The sequence below is a fragment of the Salvelinus sp. IW2-2015 genome, unplaced genomic scaffold, assembly GCF_002910315.2.
Source record: "Salvelinus sp. IW2-2015 unplaced genomic scaffold, ASM291031v2 Un_scaffold16329, whole genome shotgun sequence".
NCBI classification, from domain to species: Eukaryota; Metazoa; Chordata; class Actinopteri; order Salmoniformes; family Salmonidae; genus Salvelinus; species Salvelinus sp. IW2-2015.
This window is the reverse complement of record NW_019957537.1, coordinates 101,081-124,087: the sequence shown is the minus strand read 5'-3', so window position 1 is coordinate 124,087 and position 23,007 is coordinate 101,081. Positions and strand designations below refer to the sequence as shown.

General features: G+C 40.3%; 1 protein-coding gene across 1 annotated transcript in view; it reads right to left on the bottom strand.

Annotated features, from left to right (window-relative positions):
- Positions 1–492: 492 nt before the first annotated feature.
- LOC112080476 (phospholipid-transporting ATPase ABCA1-like) overlaps positions 493–23,007 on the bottom strand; it is a gene marked incomplete at its 3' end in the record, with an annotated part of 123,181 nt that continues 100,666 nt past the window's right edge. Inside the window, exons 21-25 of the mRNA XM_024146259.1 lie at positions 15,340–15,414; positions 13,859–14,028; positions 6,680–6,857; positions 1,281–1,396; positions 493–676 (exon numbers count right to left, since the gene is read on the bottom strand). Coding sequence (XP_024002027.1) covers positions 493–676; positions 1,281–1,396; positions 6,680–6,857; positions 13,859–14,028; positions 15,340–15,414 — 723 coding nt within the window. The remainder of the gene's footprint in view (positions 677–1,280; positions 1,397–6,679; positions 6,858–13,858; positions 14,029–15,339; positions 15,415–23,007) is intronic.

The window sequence follows — 23,007 nt, the reverse complement described above, 5'->3', positions numbered from 1 at the left end:
GAGGAAAAGCTCCTTCCTTGCACACGTTGAAGGCCTATCCAAGAATACACTGCGGTATATCGAGGACAGGGATCAATTAGCTAGTCAAAAAATGTAATCTTCCTGATATATTAGTCGATTGAGCAATCATTTCTTTGATACAACATGTGTACTTTTCCCCCAGTATGTACGGTGTGCATATTAGGCTCCCTAGGCTCCCGGGTGGCGCTGCGGTCTAAGGAATTGCATCTCAGTGCTAGAGGCGTCACTACAGAGACCCTGGTTCGAATCCAGGCTGTATCACAACCAGCCATGATTGGGAGTCCAATAGGGCGGCGCACATGTGGCCCAGCGTCGTCCGGGTTTGGCCGGTGTAGGCCGTCATTGTAAATAAGAATTTGTTATTGACTGACTTGCCTAGTTAAATAAAATAAAATMAGGACAGCCTCACAGTCAAAAGGACACGGACACCTACACCTTGTTACACTGAAGCTCCTAATATGGACACTGTACATTTGACGATTTAGGAAAGCGGCAACCCGCACCACCTACATCATCATCGAACAGCTCCATAACGAAGGTGGCCAAGCTGCCATTGATGCCGATGAAGAGGTTGACGCAGGTCAGCACCACGTAGGCRGTGCTGGGGACACTGAAGATAAACGAGGCTGGGTACATCATGGGTGTGATAGACCACCTGAAAATACAGACGGTTACATGAACAGAAGCTTAATTCTTCATATTTGACTATTTAAACAGTACAATAGGAAAGGAGATAGGGGGCGATATATGAAGAGGGGTATACAGACATGAAGGGTTCAGAACAAACTCCGGGAAGAGGCTTCATTTCACCATAAAATGCATTGACTGTGGCATACTATGTGGAAAATGGGTGAATTGGAATTGAACAGGACTCAAATATTATTTGTAGGTTGCATGAGATGTTTGCTGACTACACATTACAAAACATTAAGAACACCTGCACTTTTTATGACATAGACTGTCCAGGTGAATCCAGGTGAAAGCTATGATCCCTTATTGATGTCACTTGTTAAATCCTCTTCAATCAGTGTAGAGGAAGGGGAGGAGACAGGTTAAAGAATGATTTCTAAACCTTGAGACAATTGAGACATGGATTGTGTGTGTGTGCCATTCAGAGGGTGGATTTGAACATGAATCTACATTGCTCCATATAAACATTACATCCATAGTCCAATCACAATTTTCTTTTTTTCTTAAAACTTATTTGAACTGGGTAAGTCAGCACATAAYAATATGGATATCATTCTGGTGCTACTTACCCATACATTACAAGTAGCCAAATCAAAGCTGGTAGGTTAGGAGGGGACACGTAGGCTTTTTGTTGGAAGCACAGGAAGATGACGATGACTATTAGACACGGGACTATGTAGTTACACTGTAATACAGAACATAACTACTTGTTAGACTATGTAGTTACACTGTAATACAGAACATAACCACTTGTTAGACCATATAATTACACTGTAATAAAGAACATAACCACTTATTAGACCATATAATTACACTGTAATAAAGAACATAACAATTATTAGACAAAATTACACTGTAATGAAGAAAAAACTATTTTAGACCATAAATATACAGCGGTAATAAGAACATAAAACCTTATTAGAACATAAATTACACTGGTATAAAGAACATAACCATTATAAGACATGATATTACACTGTAAATAAAACATAACACTTATTTAGACCATATAATACACTGTTAATAAAGAACATAACTCACTTATTAGACATATAATTACTGTAATCAACAAACTACACTCTGTTAACCATATATTACACCCTGTAAATCAAGAACTAACCACATAGACCAATATCTATACACTGTAATAAGACACAATACTACTTGTTAGAACCATATAATTACACGTGTAAATAAAGAACATAACCCTGTTAGACATATAATTACTTACACTGTAATAAAGAACATAACCACGTCATTAGACCATAAGTACACTGTAATAAAGAACATAACCACTTATTAGACTATGTAGTTACACCTCCATGTAATGAACATACCACCTTATTAGCAGCCAATACAATTACACTGTAATAAGAACATAACCACTTAATTAGACCAATAATACTTACACTGTAATAAAGAACATAACCACTGTAGAACCATATATTACACTTAAAAAGAACAAATACTTATTTAGACTATGTAGTATACACTGTAATAAAGAACATAACTACTGTTAGACATATAAGCACCTGCTGAATAAAGAACATACCACTTATTAGACCAATATAATACAACTGTAATAAAGAACATAAACTACTTGTTAGACATATAATACAGCCTGTAATAAAGAACATAACTACTTGTTTAGACCAATCGATTACACTGTATAAAGAACAAACCAGCTATAGACATATATAGTCTACATCTGTCAATGAAGAACATAACCACTTGTTAGACATATAGTTACACTGTAATAAAGAACATAACCACTTATTAACCAATATGAGTTACACTGTAATAAAGAACATAACTACTTGTTAGACCATATACATTACACTGTAATAAAGAACCCAACTAACTATAAGAGCATATAGCATTACAACTGTAATACCGCATAAGAACATAACCTACTTAGTAAAACCACATATAATTACATATGTAAAAAAACATAACTACTTGATAGACATATAATTACACTGTAAAAGAACATAACCACTTATCTAGACCAATAATCAACTGTAAAAGAACTATAACACTTTGAGACCATATAATTACACTGTAAAAGAACATAACTACTGTAGCTATAATTACACTGTATAAAAAACATAACCATTATTAGACCATATAATTACACTGTAATAAAGAACCATAACACTATTTTAGACCAATATGAACACTGTAATAAAGAACATAACTACTTGTTAGACCATTAATACACTGTAATAAAGAACATAACTATCTTCTTAGACCATAATAATTACACTGTAACTAAAGAATAACCACTTATAACATATAATACACTGTTAAAGAACAATAACTACTTGTTTAGACCATATAAACAAGCTGTAGATAAAGAACATAAACTACTATTAGACCATATAATGACACTGTAATAAAGAACATAACTACTTTAGACAAACCACGTAATAGAAGAACCATAACACTTATTAGACAATATAATTACACTGTAACAAAGAACATAACCATATTGAGACCAATAATTACACTGTAATAAAGAACATAACACTTATGACCATAATAAATCACTGTAATAAAGAACATAACCACTTCATTTAATCCATATAATACACTGTAATAGACAGAACATAACACTTTTAGATACCATAGTAAGTTACACTGAAAGAAATAACATAGACAATACACTTAGACATCTATGTTAGACCATATAATTACACTGTAATAAAGAACATAACAACTTATGTGTACTATTAATTCACTGAATAAAGACATAACCCCTATAGACATATAATTACACGTGTAATAAAGAACATAAACCACTTTAGACCATAAATTACAGCTGTAAAAAAGAACATAAACTACTTATTAGACCCATATAATTACACGTAATAAGAACATACCATGTAGACCAATAGTACACTCTCATAAAGAACAAACCACTTATAGACTAAGTAGTTACACTGTAATAAAGAACATAACTCACTGTTAGACCAATAATGTCACTGTAATAAAGAACATACCACTTATCAGACCATTAATTACACTGTAATAAAGAACATAACCACTTAGACCATATAATGTACACTGTTAAAAACCAACTATTGTTAGACCAAAATACACTGTAATAAAGAACAACTACTGTGACCAATAATTACACTGTAAATAAAGAAACAACATTGTTAGACCATAACGTTACACTGTCAAATAAAGAAACAATACCATTATAAGACTACTGTAGTTACAGCGCTAATAAAGAACATAACTACTGTAGACCATGATAATTACACTGTTGAATAAAAACATAACCACGTATTAGACCGGCTATGTTAGTTACACCTGTAATAAAGCAAATAACTACTTGTTAGACTATCAAGTTCTAACTGTAATAAAGAAATAACCTAAGACTATTGTTATGATTAAAACATACTACTGTACAGATTACACTGTAGTAAGAACATAACAACTTATTAGCCATATAATTATCCAGCTGTATAAGAACATACTACTTTAGACATATAATACACTGTAATAAGAACATAACTACTTGTTAGACCATAGTAATTACACTGTAATAAAACATAACCACTTAATTAGAACATATATACCACTGTAATAAAGACATAACTACTGTTTAGACCATATAATTACACTGTAAAAAAGAAAAACTATGTAGACCATATAATTACACTGTAATAAAGAACAACCTACTTATAGACCATATAAATAACTGTAAAAGAACAAAACTACTTGTAACATATATTACACTGTAATAAGAACATAACATGTATAGACCATATAATTACACTGTAAAAGAAATACACTATTAGACCATATATTACAGACTCGTAATAAAGAACATAACACTTATTAGACATATATTACACTTAAGTAAAAACATAACTTATAGACCATATAATTACACTGTAATAAAGAACATAACCAATCTTATGAGACCACATATAATTACACGTGTAATAAAACATAGACTCTAATTTTAAGACCATATAATACACTGTAATAAAGAACATAACTACTATTTATGATAATGTTACACTGTAATAAAGAACATAACACTTTATAAGACCATAATAAACACTGTAATAAAGAACATACCACTTATAGACCCATATAGTTCACTGTAATACACAAACAGAACCACGTTATAGACCATATAATTACACGTAATAAAGAACATAACTACTTTAGACCATATAATTACCGTAATAAAGAACATAACCACTATTAGACCATAATTCATGTAATAAAGAACATAAACCACTTATTAGACCATATAATTACACTGAATAAAACATAACCACTTATTAGACCATAAATTACATCACACTGTAATAAAACAAACCACTTATTAGACATAGTAGTACAACTGTACTAAAGGAACTAACCACTTATCGACATATATTCACCTGTAAATAAGAACAAACTACTTTAACTATGTAATTACACTGTAATAAAGAACATAACCACTTATTAGACTATGTAGTTACACTGTAATAAAGAACATAACCACTTATTAGACTATGTAGTTACACTGTAAAAAAAAAGCACACATAACCCCGTATGAAGCATTTTATCACTTTGCGGGGAGTTCTGGGAAGGTAACATCTAAGCGTATGATGTCATTACTACATAATTATAATGATGCCCAGACATATCAGGCTACGGTCCCTCTCTCTGAAAGAAAGAAGATGATGATGAAGATGTTGAACTCAAGAAAATGGGAATTCCACACGATTTTGAAATCTATAGATTAGGTCTTAATTAGCTTTCCAAGCTTCCCCTCTTTCATTTGCTAATTAACAAGAAAGCAATCTATTCCCCTTCATAGGAGGACATGAGTCTGTGGCTGGCCTGACTGGAAAAATCGAAAGAAAACCATTTCACAATTTACCAAAGCGTAGTATAAAATAATATAAATATTCTATCTGAAGGCTTACAATCATGATATTGGATGAAGAATTGCTAAATACTGCAATTGGCATGATGAATCTGTGTGAAGACAAAAATAACAGAAACCTATGTGATTTTTAAACTTCTACTCCACATTTCCCACTCTGTGCCCTAAGGCTTCAACACTACTTAGGTGGCACTTTACACAGTCTTATAACACATTGAAATCCATGTGCACGATTATAAAACCTTAACAGCAAAACTCTGCAATACCATCCCTTTAAAGATTTTTCAGCGCCATAAAATATTACAATTGTTGGGAAAATGGTCAATGGAAATGGCAATGCTAACTGCTCCTAGCCAAAACCTTTCTCTTCCACTTTGTCAGCATTCATCAGCAGATAATTTGTTCGCACGGCTAGTAGTGCTGAGATATTGCGTCCCACCTTCTCTAAGTTACCTGATAGACTGTTTACCGCTWTTAAGCCTGAGGGAAAGTATCAACGTTGTACCACTTTGCATCACTGTTTGCCAGTGTCAATAATTCAGCGCTAGTCAATAACAGTTACTCAGGCCTGGGCTTTTTAAAAGCCATTMCGATCAAAAGTATAAAAAAAGTTTGGTGAATTATTTGACACACGCCTCACTTGTGACCTTACATCTATCCATCTGAATTCAAGTGAAATTACCACTCTACCAATTACAACATCCAGAAAGAATTTGGTTGGGGTTTCGATACTTTTATTTGGGGTTTGTGCTTGTCCATCCCTTCCTCACAGTCTCATTAAGTATTGATCACTCATTAGGTGCGAAATGGCAGGAAACCAGGGGGTTGCTGACATCACAATCTCAGGTGCCACCTACTGCCATTGTGCCCTTGAGCAAGGTACTTAATACCTCATGTGTTCCAGGGGCACTGCTCAGAGGCTGACCCTGTGCTACTTCCAGCCTTTCGTGTGTGTATGAGTGGTGTCCGGGGGGCTGGGAATGCCATAAAACAGCAGAAATACACATTTCCGATTATCATTGGAAATACAGTTGAATTCTGTAATTATTTTAAGTCATGAAAATAACCTACTATATCCCAGGCGAAGTTGGCGACCCAATAGACGGCCGGGTTGACGCCGCTGACAAACTGCAAGTGCTTGGCTTTGTTGACGCGCTCCTGGATGAGGAAGAGGACGAAGCTCGCTGGGATAAAGGACATGGCGAAGATGACACAGATGGACACCACCACATCGGTGGAGGTGGCAGCCCTGAAGAAGGAGAAAGAAAGCAGGAAGTTGAGTACAGGTTTGATCCTAGCATGATCAATAGGTCTGGTTGATAATTGACTGGAGAAGGGTCGATTGCTTTAAATGGAAAGGTTAGTATTTTACAACTCAATGTTAGACGATAACCAAATCACAGATGATGTTTTTTCTTTAAACATCGGCTAACTTTAGCAAACGCTAGCTAAAAATGAATTCAAGTGATCATGGCAAAAAAAATGACAAATCACCTATAAGTAAGGTCAAACCAAATAAATGAGGTAATTTCAGTTTATTTTTATGCTCCCATCCTTTCCATAAATTATTAGCTACTGGTAGCTAATGGAAAGTAAAGTTTTCAAGAGGATTTTTGAATTACAGTTTCTCCTGGCCCAAAGACTACTTTCAGTGTGAGGACCCATTTAACCATTTAACATAAAGTTATAAAATACTGAACTTCCCCTTTTGAGAGTGATTGATTTTGCTACTATCGATCCATCAATCAATCTTTAAACGTATTCATTACCCTTTTACATCTTCAGTCATGTACTCTACAGTAACCTAACCGAGGAGTCGAAAACCACCACAAAAGATTCAGTGTACTGATGCACCTGGTGTGTGAACAGCTTGTTTTTATCCTAAAATCCTTTATAAGTAATTATTTTCCATGTGTTCCCATGATGCAATCACCACATACAAAATTGGATTTAACTTTTTTTTCTCCATTCCCATCACATGCGGGCGGTGGAACCTTAATTGGGGAGTACAGTCTCATAGAAATGACTGGAATGGAATAAATGGAATGGTATCAAACATCAGAAAACATGGTTTCCATATGTTTGATACCATTACATTTACTCCATGTCAGATATTATCATCAGCCCGTTCTCCCCTCAGCAGCCTCTTGTGACTTCCATGATAGATGAATGACTCACTAGGATGAGCCAACGTCAGAGAAAAACCGAGGACACACTTGAAACCCATTTACTTCCTTTACTAACAAACCAGAACAAGAGGCCACCCAGACCTTTACCGTTGATAATTAGTCCTAACATGGGTGGAGCCAGATAGGGTCACAGCTGGAAAGTGGAGGAAAAAAAATCCAGTTCTAGAGCAATGTTATTAAGAACATTGGATGCATTCCAAATCGCACCCTATTCTCTATATAGTGAACACTTTTGACTGGAACCCCATGGGCCCTTGTCAAARGTAGTGCACTATATAGGGAATAGGGTGCCATTTGGGACACAGACATTGTCCAGGGATCTGAGGCCTATGTCTGCATAGCCCTGAGGGGCTATAGACGGAGGATTGGTCAAGGGGGCTTTTGGTGGAAGTAAGCCTCACAACTTTTCCAGGTGTTGAGTTGCATTCTGAGTGAAATCTCACACTTTCTGCACCAGTCGTGTCATCCCACTGGGCACACACTGGTTGAATCAACGTTGTTTCCATATCATTTCAATGAAATGACATTGACCCAAAGTGGGAAAGACGTTGAATTTACACCTGTGCCCAGTGGGATTAGTCTTGCCTTTGACATGGATTGAATGCTACTGAAATATTTGACCTATACTTTAATTGCTCTGGATGAGAGTACTTACAGTTGAAGTCGGAAGTTTACATACACCTTAGCCAAATACATTTAAACTCAGTTTCTCAAAATTCCTGACATTTAATCGTAGTAAAAATTCCCTCTCTTTAGGTCAATTAGGATCACCACTTTATTTGAAGAATGTGAAATGTCAGAATAATAGTAGAGAATGATTTATTTCAGCTTTTATTTTTCTTTCATCACTTTCCCAGTGGGTCAGAGGTTTACATACACTCAATTAGTATTTGGTAGCATTGCCTTTAAATTGTTTAACTTGGGTCAAATGTTTCGGGTAGCCTTCCACAAGCTTGCCACAATACATTGGGTGAATTTTGGCCCATTCCCCCTGACAGAGCTGGTGTAACTGAGTCAGGTTTGAAGGCTTCCTTAATCGCACACACTTTTTCAGTTCTGCCCACAAATTTTCTATAGGATTGAGGTCAGGGCTTTGTGATGGCCACTCCAATATCTTTAATTTTGTTGTCCTTAAGCCATTTTGTCACAACTTTGGAAGTATGCTTGGGATCATTGTCCATTTGGAAGACATATTTGCGACCAAGCTTTAACTTCCTGACTGATGTCGTGAGATTGTGATTCAATATATCCACATAATTTTTCTTCCTCATGATGCCATCTATTTTGTGAAGTGCACCAGTCCCTCCTGCAGCAAAGCACCCCCACATCATGATGCTGCCACCCCGTGCTTCACGGTTGGGATGGTGTTCTTTGGCTTGCAAGCATCCCTCTTTTCCTCCAAACATAACAATGGTCATTATAGCCAAACATTTATATTTTTGTTTCATCAGACCAGAGGACATTTCTCCAAAATGTACAATCTTTTTCCCCATGTGCAGTTGCAAACCGCTGTCTCTTATACACATCTAGATGTGTATAAGAGACAGCCTGAGTGGTATGACGGCTGCGTGGTCCCATGGTGTTTATACTTGAGTACTTTTGTTTGTACAGATGAACGTGGTACCTTCAGGCGTTTGGAAATTGCTCCCAAGGATGAACCAGACTTATGGAGGTCTACAATTTATTTCCAGAGGTCTTGGCTGATTTCTTTTGATTTTCCCATGACATCAAGCAAAGAGGCACTGAGTTTGAAGGTAGGCCTTGAAATACATCCACAGGTACACCTCCAATTGACTCAAATGATGTCAATTGGCCTATCAGAAGCTTCTATAGCCATGACATCATTTTCTGGAATTTTCCAAGCTGGTTAAAGGCACAGTCAACTTAGTGTATGTAAACTTCTGACCCACTGGAATTGTGATATAGTGAATTATAAGTGAAATAATCTGTAAACAATTGTTGGAAAAATTACTTGTGTCATGGACAAAGTAGATGTCCTAACCGACTTGCCAAAACTATAGTTTGTTAACAAGAAATTTGTGGAGTGGTTGAAAAATTAGTTTTAATGACTTCAACCTAAGTGTATATAAACTTCCAACTTCAACTGTATTACTAAAATGTGCTAAAATGTCTAAGTCTCGCATGGTTTAATTTATAATAAAAATATGTCCAGTTGGAGAAATGGTTTGTATGATCTACTGTAAATTATAAGTTGATGTATTAGCTTTGTGCTTGTTACCAATAGGATGACTCAATTTGACTGAATTCTCTGTTTGAAATGCAATCAGGCAAAACTAATTAAAACTTTTCAGAGAAGCAATGCTCATTCATCTTGGAAATTCTAGTTTTTCTCCCCATACCTTGTGATATCCAATTGGTAGTTACAGTCTTGTCCCATCGCTGCAACTCCTGTATGGACTCGGGAGAGGCGAAGGTCGAGAGCCATGTGTCCTCCGAAACACGGCCCTGCCAAGCCGCACTGCTTCTTGACACACTGCTCGCTTAACCCGGAAGTCAGCCACACCAATGTGTCGGAGGAAACACCGTAGAACTGGAGACAGTGCCAGCATGCCTGTGCCCGGCCCACCACAGGAGTCGCTAGAGCGCGATGGGACAATGACATCCCGGCCGGCCAAACACTTCCCTAAATCGGACGACGCTGGGCCAATTGTGCGCCGCCTCAATTGCCTGCGACACAACCTGGGATCAAACCCGGGTCTGTAGTGACACCTCAAGCACTGCGATGCAGTGCCTTAGACCGCTGCGCCACTCGGGAGGCCTCATCTTGGAAATGCTGGATCTTCCATGCGGTTGGAATATCATTCACCCAGCTAAAGACTACTTAAACCTAACCCTAAAACTAACCCTAGTTCCTAACCCTTAATTAACATAATTCTAACCCTAACACTAAATCCCCGAGAAATAGCATTTGACTTTGTGGAGACCAACAAAATTTCCCCAGTTGGTCAAATTTCTGTTTGTTTCCAAGTCCCCACAAAAATAGTTAAACACGTCGTCTACGCACGCACGCACGCACACGTGCACGTGCACGCGCACGTGCACACGCACACGCACACGCACACGCACACGCACACACACACACACACACATGTTTATATCACCTACTAGGGACACTTGTTCTCACACCACATTCTGGGGACACCACCTTCCTGACAACGAAAACATAAAAAATAGAAAAAAATCTATAATGAATACACCCCTTCAAATGTAATTGATTCATTGAAATAAGGGTAGATGACATTGTGGGGACTGGGAAGGTGAACAATGTGGGGACCCAAGAGGAAACTCCTTATTTGGCATCAACAGGAAGTCCCATCTGGGGACCAAGTTCCGACCAACTAGTACCATCTGGGGACAATAGTGTAGGCTATTGTTTAGGGCACAAGGGGATGGATTCGAATCTAGATAAGTTTGAATTGCTAGCCGTTCAGCATGTCAGTACCCACTAGAGAATGTTGCCGGGCGTTCCCTTTAGCTTATGCATCAGATGCATATCAACCTGCAAGGTGTTCAAACATGCTTGATAAATAAATGCTTTATAAATAGTGCATAATCTATTGTAAATGATTAATTGCATGAAGAAATAATGGGAATATATCAATAAAAAAACAATAGTTATTTGTTTAGAGAGTCAATTACATGTTTTGTATAATTCTACAGTCCTAGAAACACGTAGGCCTATAGCCTATTTTTGTTTCCCTTACAAAAAAACACTACAGTGTAATCCATTTGATCAACCACACCCCCCACCCACACCACACACCCACACACACCCACACACACACACACACACACACACACACACACACACACACACACACACACACACACACACACACACACACACACCACACACACACACACACACACACACACAACACAACACCACACACCCCTCCTCCCTTCCGCCCTACCATAATCTCTCGCCAGACTACCTGCCAGGTAATTAACATATTAAATAAGTCGCGCAGCACCGCCTCAACATTCATCAGTGCAGTGCGGGCTGGACACAATTAGGATGCGTAAACATGAAATCATTTACGCAGTGGGTGCCGCCCCACTTTCAGCAGTTTTCAACAGGTTTATCTAGACCTCGCTCGCCGGGGCCGAGGATTGTTTGAGGCAAGTGATTGGCTAATGAGGTAACCCTGAACAAGGACTAGCGGCTAATCACTGTGAGGGGACATGCACCCTGCTAATAAAGTAATAAACAGTATAGTAGGGGAGAGCATTTAATGTGCCTGGTCGTTCCAGGTCTTTTTGCCTAAGGTCTAGAGTGAGGTGCGGCTTCAAACATGGAGGTGTGGAGGGGAGTTAGAAAACCATAATGAAGTAGTCAAATAATAGTCTACCTTTGAATTTTTTGAGTAAATCATTTTCCAGCCAGTATGTGTAACCATAATGCAGAAATTGAGAAATATACACACATGGCAAAGGATTCTTCTTTTCAACTCGCAGGAAAACCAAATACCTGCTCTGAAGATGGTACATGAATCCCTTAATGTCAAGCTGTTTTATTAATGGACATGGGAGATTTGGTGACTGAACAGGTCTCTCTCTGATTCACTGAAAACCTAGCTAGCTCCAGGTCACAGAGACCCACCATGATGATTCATCTGCTTATGCTAGGAGAGCATTGCAGTGAGTCTAGACAAAAGGCCTAGACGGCAGCTACCCCCTAAATGTTCTACAACCACCACATCACATGTTCCTGTATGCTCCGTTTAAAACCAGCTCCGTTTAAAACCATACTTTATGGAGAACAACTCTTGAATTAGGGTAATGACGCAGGGACACGAACACGCACACGTGTTTTACTCCTATGCTTCCCTTACTTTTTAACTCTGGTAATCCATGATCTAAAGTTCATCTTTAGACCACATGGAGAGAGAGCGCGAGAGAGAGAGAGAGAGAGAGAGAGAGAGAGAGAGAGACAGAGAGAGGGGGCTGAATCTATTGTATGGAAGGGAAGGCATTGTAATTATCTTCTAGCTACGCTTCCATGTCTTTTCTCTCTAACTCAACACTGTCGCTATTACCTGACCACTACATCAATACCTTACTTAGATAGAGGTAACACAAGAAAGGGACATGGAACTAAATGGTATCTGTGGCATGAGGATCGCATCAGGTGTCAAAGTCGAAACTGACATTTCAGCAAACAAAGTGTGAAAACTGAGCGTAGGCCTAATTTGACATCTACATAGTTCAAATCAAATCAAATTGTAATGGTCGCATACATGTGTTTAGCAGATGTTATTGCGGGTGTAGCGAAATGCTTGTGTTTCTAGCTCCGACAGTGCAGTAATATCTAAGAAGTAATATCTAACAATTTCACAACATATAACCAATACACACAAATCTAAGATAGATGTGCAGTAGAGCTTTAGGTTATGTTATGATGTGATATGTCACTGTATGATATGATGCTATGTTATGCTACTGCTTATTCTATGCTAGGATATGTTATGTAATTATATTCTGCTATAATACTGCATGTCACGTTATATTATGTAATGTTACGTTGTATTATGTTATTTTAGCTTATATTATACAAGGCTTTTCCTCGATTATGGAGATTGGATAGATGATTGACTCAGGCTGCATTAGACAGTGAAGTCTGGTGGTTTTGTACTTCAATAACGCCCTCATTAATCATAGAGATCTCATGGGGTAGCTGCTTCAGGGCTCCTGGCTGATCTCTTGGGTTATAAAGCAACAGTATCTGAAAGTGTGTGGTTCCCATGGGCTACTCACATGAATGAATCTCTTCCTCCGTCTCTCTCTCTATCTCCCTCTCTCTTTCCCTCTGTCACCCTCCCTCTCTCTTTCCCTCTCTCTTTCCCTCCGTCACCCTCCCGCCCTCCCTCCCTCCCTCCTCTAATATAATATATACAGGTGAGTTTCTCCTAGACACTGATCTTGGTAATTTTTTTATTTCACCAACTAAAAGTTAAGGTTAGGATTGGGGGAGGGGAAGCTGATCTTAGATCTTCACGTAAGGGAAGCTTTCCTCCGGAGCTGATACATTCCTACTCACAGTGCCTGGTAGGAGAGCTGGACCTTGGTGAGGTTGAGAGGGTGGCTGGAGGAGGAGATGCCGTACTCCCTGGGGTCACGGCCCGTAGGCAGGTTGCCCCTCAGGATGGCGTTGTTGGCCACGTTGAGGAACGAAACGATCCCGTGCCACGCCTGGTTGTAGAACCACACCTGGAGACATGGCAGATTTTTCATAGCTGTTACAGTTCAAATACAGATCAAGGTTAAGGCTAGTCCTGGGCTAAAAAGAATAAACTGTACATTTATGGAAATGATACAGGTTATTCCTGGTAGTTACTCCAGTTCAATGCCGGTGTAAAACATGGCCCTTGTGTTAAATTAGCATCTTGATAATACATACAAAATAATAATTGATTTACATACAGTAACAGCAACTACAACAAAAGAAGCAATAACGATCAAAGCTCACAAGTTGAACACAAAGTTATAACAAACGATTGAGTACTTTTCTCTTTAAGATGCTCCCGGTGCCTGTATCTCCCGTTGTGCAGGAGAAGAATATTCTAGAAAGAGAGCACCCCCGCTGATAGTGCTGGTCTAATTAAGATTAAATGGAGTTTGGGCCTACCGTAACACTGTATCACACATACCAACAGTAAAGCACACACACACTCACATATTCAAAGTGCACGCACACACACACAAGCACATTCATGCGCACACTCACACTTTTCGTGTCTCTCACACTCTCCACATAGACTCCCCAAAGATATTTGTGGTTGACTACAGTATTAGCGACTTAAACAATTGCACAGAAAAAATGCCATTTTGGTTTATACAACGCAAGTCCTTAAGTTATTTTGACGGCAGTTTCTTTTAATCAATTCCACAATGCACTGGATTCCTTTTTCCTCAACCCCGGGGAGACCTGTTGCTAGACTCCCATTAGATACATCAAACATGGTGGACATCAAAAGAGTGGAAGAGAGTGGAAGTTAATGCTATAAAGAACAGTAGGAGGCTGGCTAAGTTAACACTGCTACCACAGAATTCATGCGGTCTAATTGCATCAAGCATCAACCATAAAGGCTGCTGTTGAATCCATTGGAAAAGTATAACTTCATAATGCTAACAGGATCCATTTTGCACTGTGCAATTCTTCTGTTCGCTGCTTTATCTTGTCTCAATGGAGGATCTCCGTCTAGAACAGAGCTCCTGACTGAATAATACATTTATGAAGTCATTTGAACCACTCAACCACTCCCTATGTAGTTTAGGTGTCTGTGATGGGAATTAAGTGATTCAGATGCAGCTCAGATTACATGTAAAACCCAGGAGATGGGCTTGTCTTGTATGATTTGTGATTAGCATCGCTCTACAAAGGCAGAGAACTATCTGTGTACCAGCGTTGGACTATACCTGCTACTGTATCCTCTCACAAAGCACTCATGATGATGACCAAGCAAAAATGGTAAGGAGCCTCTGAGTCTCTAAGCCTGAAGATGAACAATGGTATAATACCTTGACGTTATCCCTGGTCCCGAGCTCTTTCAGGAGCGTCTCGGCGTTCAGAAGGATCTGCTCAGTCGTGTTATCCTAATGAAGGAGAGAATAATAATAATAACAAGAGAACCAGGCTTAATTGGACACACTTGGGAAAATACACATCCTCTTTGAAATGCAAAACATCATGGAACAGCATTATCTCTGTATTGCTGAGGCCCACTTATTTACGTATTTTATATAGGCTGGAGAAGTAACATTATTTAGCTTGTTATTTCAGCAAACCTGCAGCACTGACTTCCCCTTACCTCTCCACTGTCATGGTTTATAACAGTTCTAGAGGCAAGGTAGGGTAGTCCTACATATGAGATGCTTGATACATATGACCCCTGGGTATTAGCGCTATAGAGGGCAGGTGGGAGTGGGAACCGAATGGGTCAKCGTTGGGGCCGAATTATTTCGCCAACCCAGCACTGCCTTCCACTTGCATCTCTCTCCTTGCTCTTTTTAAAATATTTTCTCACTATGGAAATTCCTCCACATGGAGTTATAACATATTACACAGTGGAGTTGCAGGACCAGGTGTGGGTGGGCCACATGGGTTGCGTAAAAAGAAAATACACTATGGTCATGTTTCATGTGAAATGGGCCTTGGGATGAGTGCTACTGAGAACCGTGTGATTTGTGATGGCCCGTCGTCACGCCTGTGCCCAGGTCCAGTTCAGCCTGGCCCGGTGCACACTGCACGCATTACACGTGTCATATAAATGCAAATGGTTCCTTCGGTCTGCAGGCAACTCAAATCAAAAGCCTACAATACGAGAGGTAGGAAGAGAGGGACAGGGGAAGGAGAAAGGAGGGAGGGACAGGGGAAGGAGAAAGGAGGGAGGGAGAGGTTAGAGAGGGAGGGAGAAAAACAGAGGGAGTAAGAGAAAGGAGGAGGGAGTGTTTGCACACTACACTCGTCGTCTCTCTATTTAGGAGAAACACACAGAACACCGACCATCTAATTTATTATTAATGAACTCAGGAACTACAAGCCCTTTTTTCTGTATGTAATTCTGCCTTTCTCCAAGATTTTTAACATAATTTGCATTTCAAATCAAATTGTATTTGTCACATGCGCCGAATACAACAGGTGTAGTAGACCTTACAGTGAAATGCTTACTTACAAGGCCTAAACCAACAATGCAGTATTAAGAAAAATAAGTGATAAAGTATTTACTAAATGAACTGAAGTAAAAAATGAATGAATTAAACTTCTCCCTTTGGAAGAATGGGGAGTGAGGGAGGAGGAAACCGGAGGGGGGTGAGGTGGAGGGAGAAAGGTGCTGGCGCAGGATGGCACCATAGTGGGCACGACATTGGAATGGGTTCTTCCTGAGGATTAGCTCCTCGTTCCACTGGCATTGTTTCTGTTGCAGACGGGAAGACACGTGGCGGGAGAGACAGAGGGGGGTTAGGGAATTACGGCAAACGTTTACTGATGCTTATCCTTTATGAAACGACTTCCTCCTCAAGGGCGATGGTGCTCGTATGGCCAATGACCCGGACACCCACACAGCCACAGCCAGCGATACAATGGTGGCACGATGCGTTCTGTCAAGTGCGTGACGAGAAAGCTGTTTAGGCTCTCAAAACACTGTATTTGACTACTTTATTGACTAGTCTTTCCTAATTGTCTTCAAGCATGGTGTGTTGTGTTTTTGCCATGTCAAAATATCTTCTTTCCTCATCCTATTTTATCCCAGAATCCTTTGCCACATGAGTCTCATTTCAATTTCAACTTTGAATGAAGTGATTGAGATAAAACTGTCCCGTTTGAGTGCTTGTTGCAGCTCGTTCCAGTCGCTAGCTGCAGCGAACTGAAAAGAGGAACGACCCAGGGATGTGTGTGCTTTGGGGACCTTTAACAGAATGTGACTGGCAGAATGGGTGTTGAATGGGGAGGATGAGGGCTGCAGTAGATATCTCAGATAGGGGGGAGTGAGGCCTAAGAGAGTTTAAAAAAGTATTATCAACCAGTGGGTCTTGCGACAGGTATACAGAGATGACCAGTTTACAGAGGAGTATAGAGTGCAGTGATGTGTTCTATAAGGAGCATCGGTGGCAAATCTGATGGCTGAATGGTAAAGAACATCTAGCCGCTCAAGAGCACCCTTATCTGCTGATCTATAAATTATGTCTCCGTACTCTAGCATGGGTAGGATGGTCATCTGAATCAGGGTTAGTTTGGCAGCTGGGTTGAAAGAGGAGCGATTACGTTAGAGGAAACCAAGTCTAGATTTAACTTTAGCCTGTAGCTTTGATATGTCCTGAGAGAAGGATAGTGCACCATCTAGCCATACTCCCAAGTACTTGTATGAGGTGACTACCTCAAGCTCTAAACCCTCAGAGGTAGTAATCACACCAGTGGGAAGAGGGGCATTCTTCTTACCAAACCACATGACCTTTGTTTTGCAGGTGTTCAGAACAAGTAGAGAYAGCTTGTTGGACACTAAGAAAGCTTTGTTGGAGAGCATTTAACACAAAATCCAGGGAGGGGCCAGCTGAGTATAAGACTGTATCATCTGCATGTAAATGGATGAGAGAGCTTCCTACTGCCTGAGCTATGTTGTTGATGTAAATTGAGAAGAGCATGGGGCCTAGGATTGAGCCTTGGGGTACTCCCTTGGTGACAGGCAGTGGCTGAGACAGCAGATTTTCTGACTTTATACACTGCACTCTTTGAGAGAGGTAGTTAGCAAACCAGGCCAAAGACCCCTCAGAGACACCAATACTCCTTAGCTGGCACACAAGAACGGAATGGTCTACTGTATCAAAAGCTTTGACCAAGTCAATAAAAATAGTAGCACAATATTGCTTAGACTCAAGTGCAATGGTGACATCATTGAGGACCTTTAAGGTTGCAGTGACACTTCCATAACCTGCGCGGAAACCAGATTGCATACCAGAGAGAATACTATAGACATTGATTATTGACAAGTTTTTCCAACACTTTTGATAAACAGGGCAAAATAGAAATAGGCCTATAACAGTCAGTTAGGATCAGCTTGCCTTCCAAGCAATGGGAACCTCCCCAGAAAGGAGAGACAGGTTAAAAACGTTGGAGATAGGCTTGGCGATGATAGGGTCAGGAACCTTAAAGAATAAAGGGTCTAAACCATCTGACCCAGATGTTTTTTTGGGGTCAAGTTTAAGGAGCTCCTTTAGCACTTTGGACTCAGTGACTGCCTGCATGGAGAAACGTTGTAGTGGCGCAGGGTAAAAAGAGGGAGAAGCATCGGGATAGTCACATTAGAAGGAGTGGGAGATGAGGAAATGTTGGACGGGCAAGGAGACATGTCTGAGTCAAATAGGAGTCCTGACTTAATGAAGTGGTGACTAAAGAGCTCAGCCATGTGCTTCTTTTCAGTAACAGCCACATCATCAACATTAAGGGACATGGGTAGCTGTTAGGAGGAGGGTTTATTCTCTAAGTCTTTCACAGTTTTCCAGAACTTCTTGGGGTTAGACCCAGAGAGAGAGAACTGCTCCTTAAAGTAACTAACTTTGGCCTTCCGGATAGCCTGAGTGCACGTATTTCTCATTTGCCTGAACGATAGCCAGTCAGCCTGAGTACGTGTGTGCAGAGCCTTTCGCCAAATGCAATCCTTGAGGTGGAGTAACTCTGCAAGATCACGGTCAAACCAGGGGCTGAACCTGTTTTTAATTCTCATTTTCTTTATGGGGGTGTGTTTGTTAACAATACCACTGAAAATATCAACAACAAAAAAGTCCAAGCGTCTTTGACAGATGGGATCAAACTGATTCTATACCATTGTACAGAGGCRAGGAAGGAASGCTTGCATTAGTTTTTTAGCAAGCATCTATGACAAATCAGGACAGGTRGTTTTACTGAGCAGCCATTACGAACACAGGCTGTAAAACAGTGATCACTAAGGTATTTACAGAAAACACCAGACTGATACCTATCAGAATAGTTTGTGATGATAACATCAAGGAGAGTAGCCTTTTCTGGATGTTTGGAGTCATACCTTGTGGGATTGGTGATAATCTGAGAAAGATTTAGGGAGTCCCATTGCTTTAGGGCTTGATCAGGTGGTTTAAGCATGTCCCAGTTTAGGTCACCTAGCAGGACAAATTCAGACTTAGTATAAGGGGCCAGGAGAGAGCTTAGGGCAGGTAGGGTACAGACCGGTGCTGATGGTGGACGATAACATCCAGCAACAGTCAACAAAGAGCTATTTGAAAGTTTAATGCTTAAAACCAGAAAATCTAATTGTTTGGGGACAGACTTGGTGGAGACAACTGAGCACTGAAGGTGATCCTTGGTAAAGATTGCCACTGAGGGCGGATGCTAATTTTTTTATGAGCATGACCTTATTTCTATTACACCCTGTGGCGCACTGCACTAGCATCAAATAGTCCCCATGATATGCAACTTTTCAGGGAAGTCAGTAACCAATACACACAGTCAGTTAGGAAAGCAAAGGCTAGCTTTTTCAAACAGAAATTTGCATCCTGCAGCACTAATTCAAAAAAGTTTAGGAACACTGTAAAGTCCATGGAGAATAAGAGCACCTCCTCTCAGCTGCCCACTGCACTGAGACTAGGAAACACTGTCACCACTGATAAATCCACGATAATCGAGAATTTCAATAACCAATTCTCTACGGCTAGCCATGCTTTCCACCTGGCTCCCCAACCGGCCAACCCCCCCCCCCCCCCGCTCTCCTTCTCCCAAATCCAGACAGCTGATGTTCGGAAAGAGCTGCAAATTGGATCCCTACAAATCAGCTGGGCTAGACAATCTGGACCCTCTCTTCATAAAATTATCTGCCGCCATTGTTGCAACCCCTATTACTAGTCTGTTCCACCTCTCTTTCGTATCGTCTGAGATTCCTAAAATTGGAAAGTGGCCGCGGTCATTCCCCTCTTCAAAGGGGGAGACACTCTAGACCCAAACTGTTACAGACCTATATCCATCCTGCCCTGCCTTTCTAAAGTCTTTGAAAGCAAAGTGAACAAACAGATCACCGACCATTTCGAATCCCACCGTACCTTCTCCGCTATGCAATCTGGTTTCCTAGCTGGTCACGGGTGCACCTCAGCCACGCTCAAGGTCCTAAACGTTATCATAACCGCCATCGATAAAAGACAGTACTGTGCAGCCGTCTTCATCGACCTGGCCAAGGCTTTCGACTGTCAATCACCGTATTCTTATTGGCAGACTCAACAGCCTTGGTTTCTCTAATGACTGGCTGGCCTGGTTCACTAACTACTTCTCTGATAGAGTTCAGTGTGTCAAATCGGAGGGCCTGTTGTCTGGACCTCTTGCAGTCTCTATGGGGGTGCCACAGGGTTCAATTCTCGGGAGGACTCTTTTCTCTGAATATATTGCACACCGGCATTTCTACTTGCACATCCTCATCTGCACATATATCACTCCAGTGTAAATTGCTAAATTGTAATTACTTTGCCACTATTGGCCTATTTATTGCCTTACCTCCTAATTTCATTTGCACACCCTGTATACAGATTTTTCTATTGTGTTATTGACTGTACGTTCGTTTATCCCATGTGTAACTCTGTGTTATTGTTTTTGTCACACTGCTTTGCTTTATCTTGGCTAGGTCGCAGTTGTAAATGAGAACTTTTTCTCAACTGGCCTACCTGGTTAAATAAAGGTGAAAAAATATATATATATTGGATGACTGTCATTCATATTCCATTCACCCAGCTCAATGTAACATTGATAGGTTTATCTGCCGCCATTGTTGCAACCCCTATTACATGATACTCCAATATTCCCTATACCCATCATGAAAGTTTACAAGGTACAGGTCGAGATGCATTTTTGTAATCAAGGTGAGAGACATTGACACATTAAATACCTGTCTGCATGTAGCTGATCTAGGGTGTAATCATTAGTCCAACAGTTGCACATGAGAGATTCTATTGGACAAATTCAGATATGTTTAACCTCTTTCCCTCGTTCCGTTTGCTTCTGTTTTCAACAGAATTGGTGGAATTAATACACCCCTGATCACATGCAAACACAGTTCACTTTCCAAGCAGCCACATACAAACAGCATGATCCCTTTGATTGTTGTATTATTACTTCTCGCATCTATGTGCTCTCCTCCTCCCCCCCTTTTCCTTCACTTGTGGACAGCTGATGTGCCAAACACATCAGTTGTCTGTGACCAGACTAAAAAACCTATCCAAGCCAAACCTTTATATCATAACCTCTAACCACTACACACAGCCTACCTACATTGTTGACACCATATTAACGTCATATGCAATTCAGTCAAGACCAAATTCTTATTTACAATGGCGGCCTAAACCGGCCAAACCCGGACAACGCTGGGCCAATTGTGCGCCACCCTATGGCACTCCCAATCCCGGCCACTCGGGAGCCCAGGTTACTTTCTAAATGTAATCTGTTACAGTTGCTAGTTACCTGTCCAAAATTGGGATCAGTAACGTACCTTTTGGGTTACCCAAACTCAGTAACATAATCTGATTACATTCCTTTACTTTTAGATGACTTTCCCCTTAAGAGGTATTAGAAGAAGACAAAAATGTATGTTACCATTTGAACGACATATATTGCAGGATAAATCAATGTTACAGTTTACATAGATGCCCATTTCTGGATGTTAAATTTTACTTCATGGGTTGGTTATGTACACTTCATCTAACCCATCGCTTTCTACTACATATAATAATAATATGATTAAATTATATCTTTACATTAAAAACCAAAGTCTATCAGAATTACAGTCATTCCAATAAATGTTATAACCCTTCATCTTCAAGAATAGGACTTGGAAATATGGAAGTATAGATTAGCCAAATTGTTTTATCTGAGCATGATCCCAAAACTAAGGACTTATTAGCAGCACTACTCATGGAGGACCACTACTCATGGAGGACCACTACTCATGGAGGACTGATTGTGGACTACAGGAAAAGGAGGACCGAGCACGCCCCCAATCTCATCGACGGGTATATAGTGGAGCAGGTTGAGAGCTTCAAGTTTCTTGGTGTCCACATCAACAACAAACTAGAATGGTCCAAACACACCAAGATAATCGTGAAGATGGCACGACAAAGTCTATTTCCCCTCAGGAGACTGAAAAGATTTGGCATGGGTCCTCAGATCCTCAAAAAGTTCTACAGCTGCACCATCGAGAGCATCCTTACTGGTTGCATCACTGCCTGGTATGCCAACTGCTCAGCCTCCGACCACAAGGCACGACAGAGGGTAGTGCGTACGGCCCAGTACTTCACTGGGCCCAAGCTTCCTGCCAACCAGGACCTCTATACTAGGCGGTGTCAGAGGAAGGCCCTAAACATTGTCAAAGACTCCAGCCACCCTAGTCATAGACTGTTCTCTCTGCTACCGCACGGCAAGCGGTACCGGAGCGTCAAGTCTAGGTCCAAAAGGCTTAACAGCTTCTTCCCCCAAGCCATAAGACTCCTGAACAGCTAATCAAATGGCTACCCTGACTATTTGCATTGCCCCCCCCCCCTCTTTTTACGCTGCTACTCTCTGTTTATTATCTATGCAGTCACTTTAACTNCCCCTCTTTTTACGCTGCTACTCTCTGTTTATTATCTATGCAGTCACTTTAACTCTCCCTACATGTACATATTACCTCAATTACCTCAACT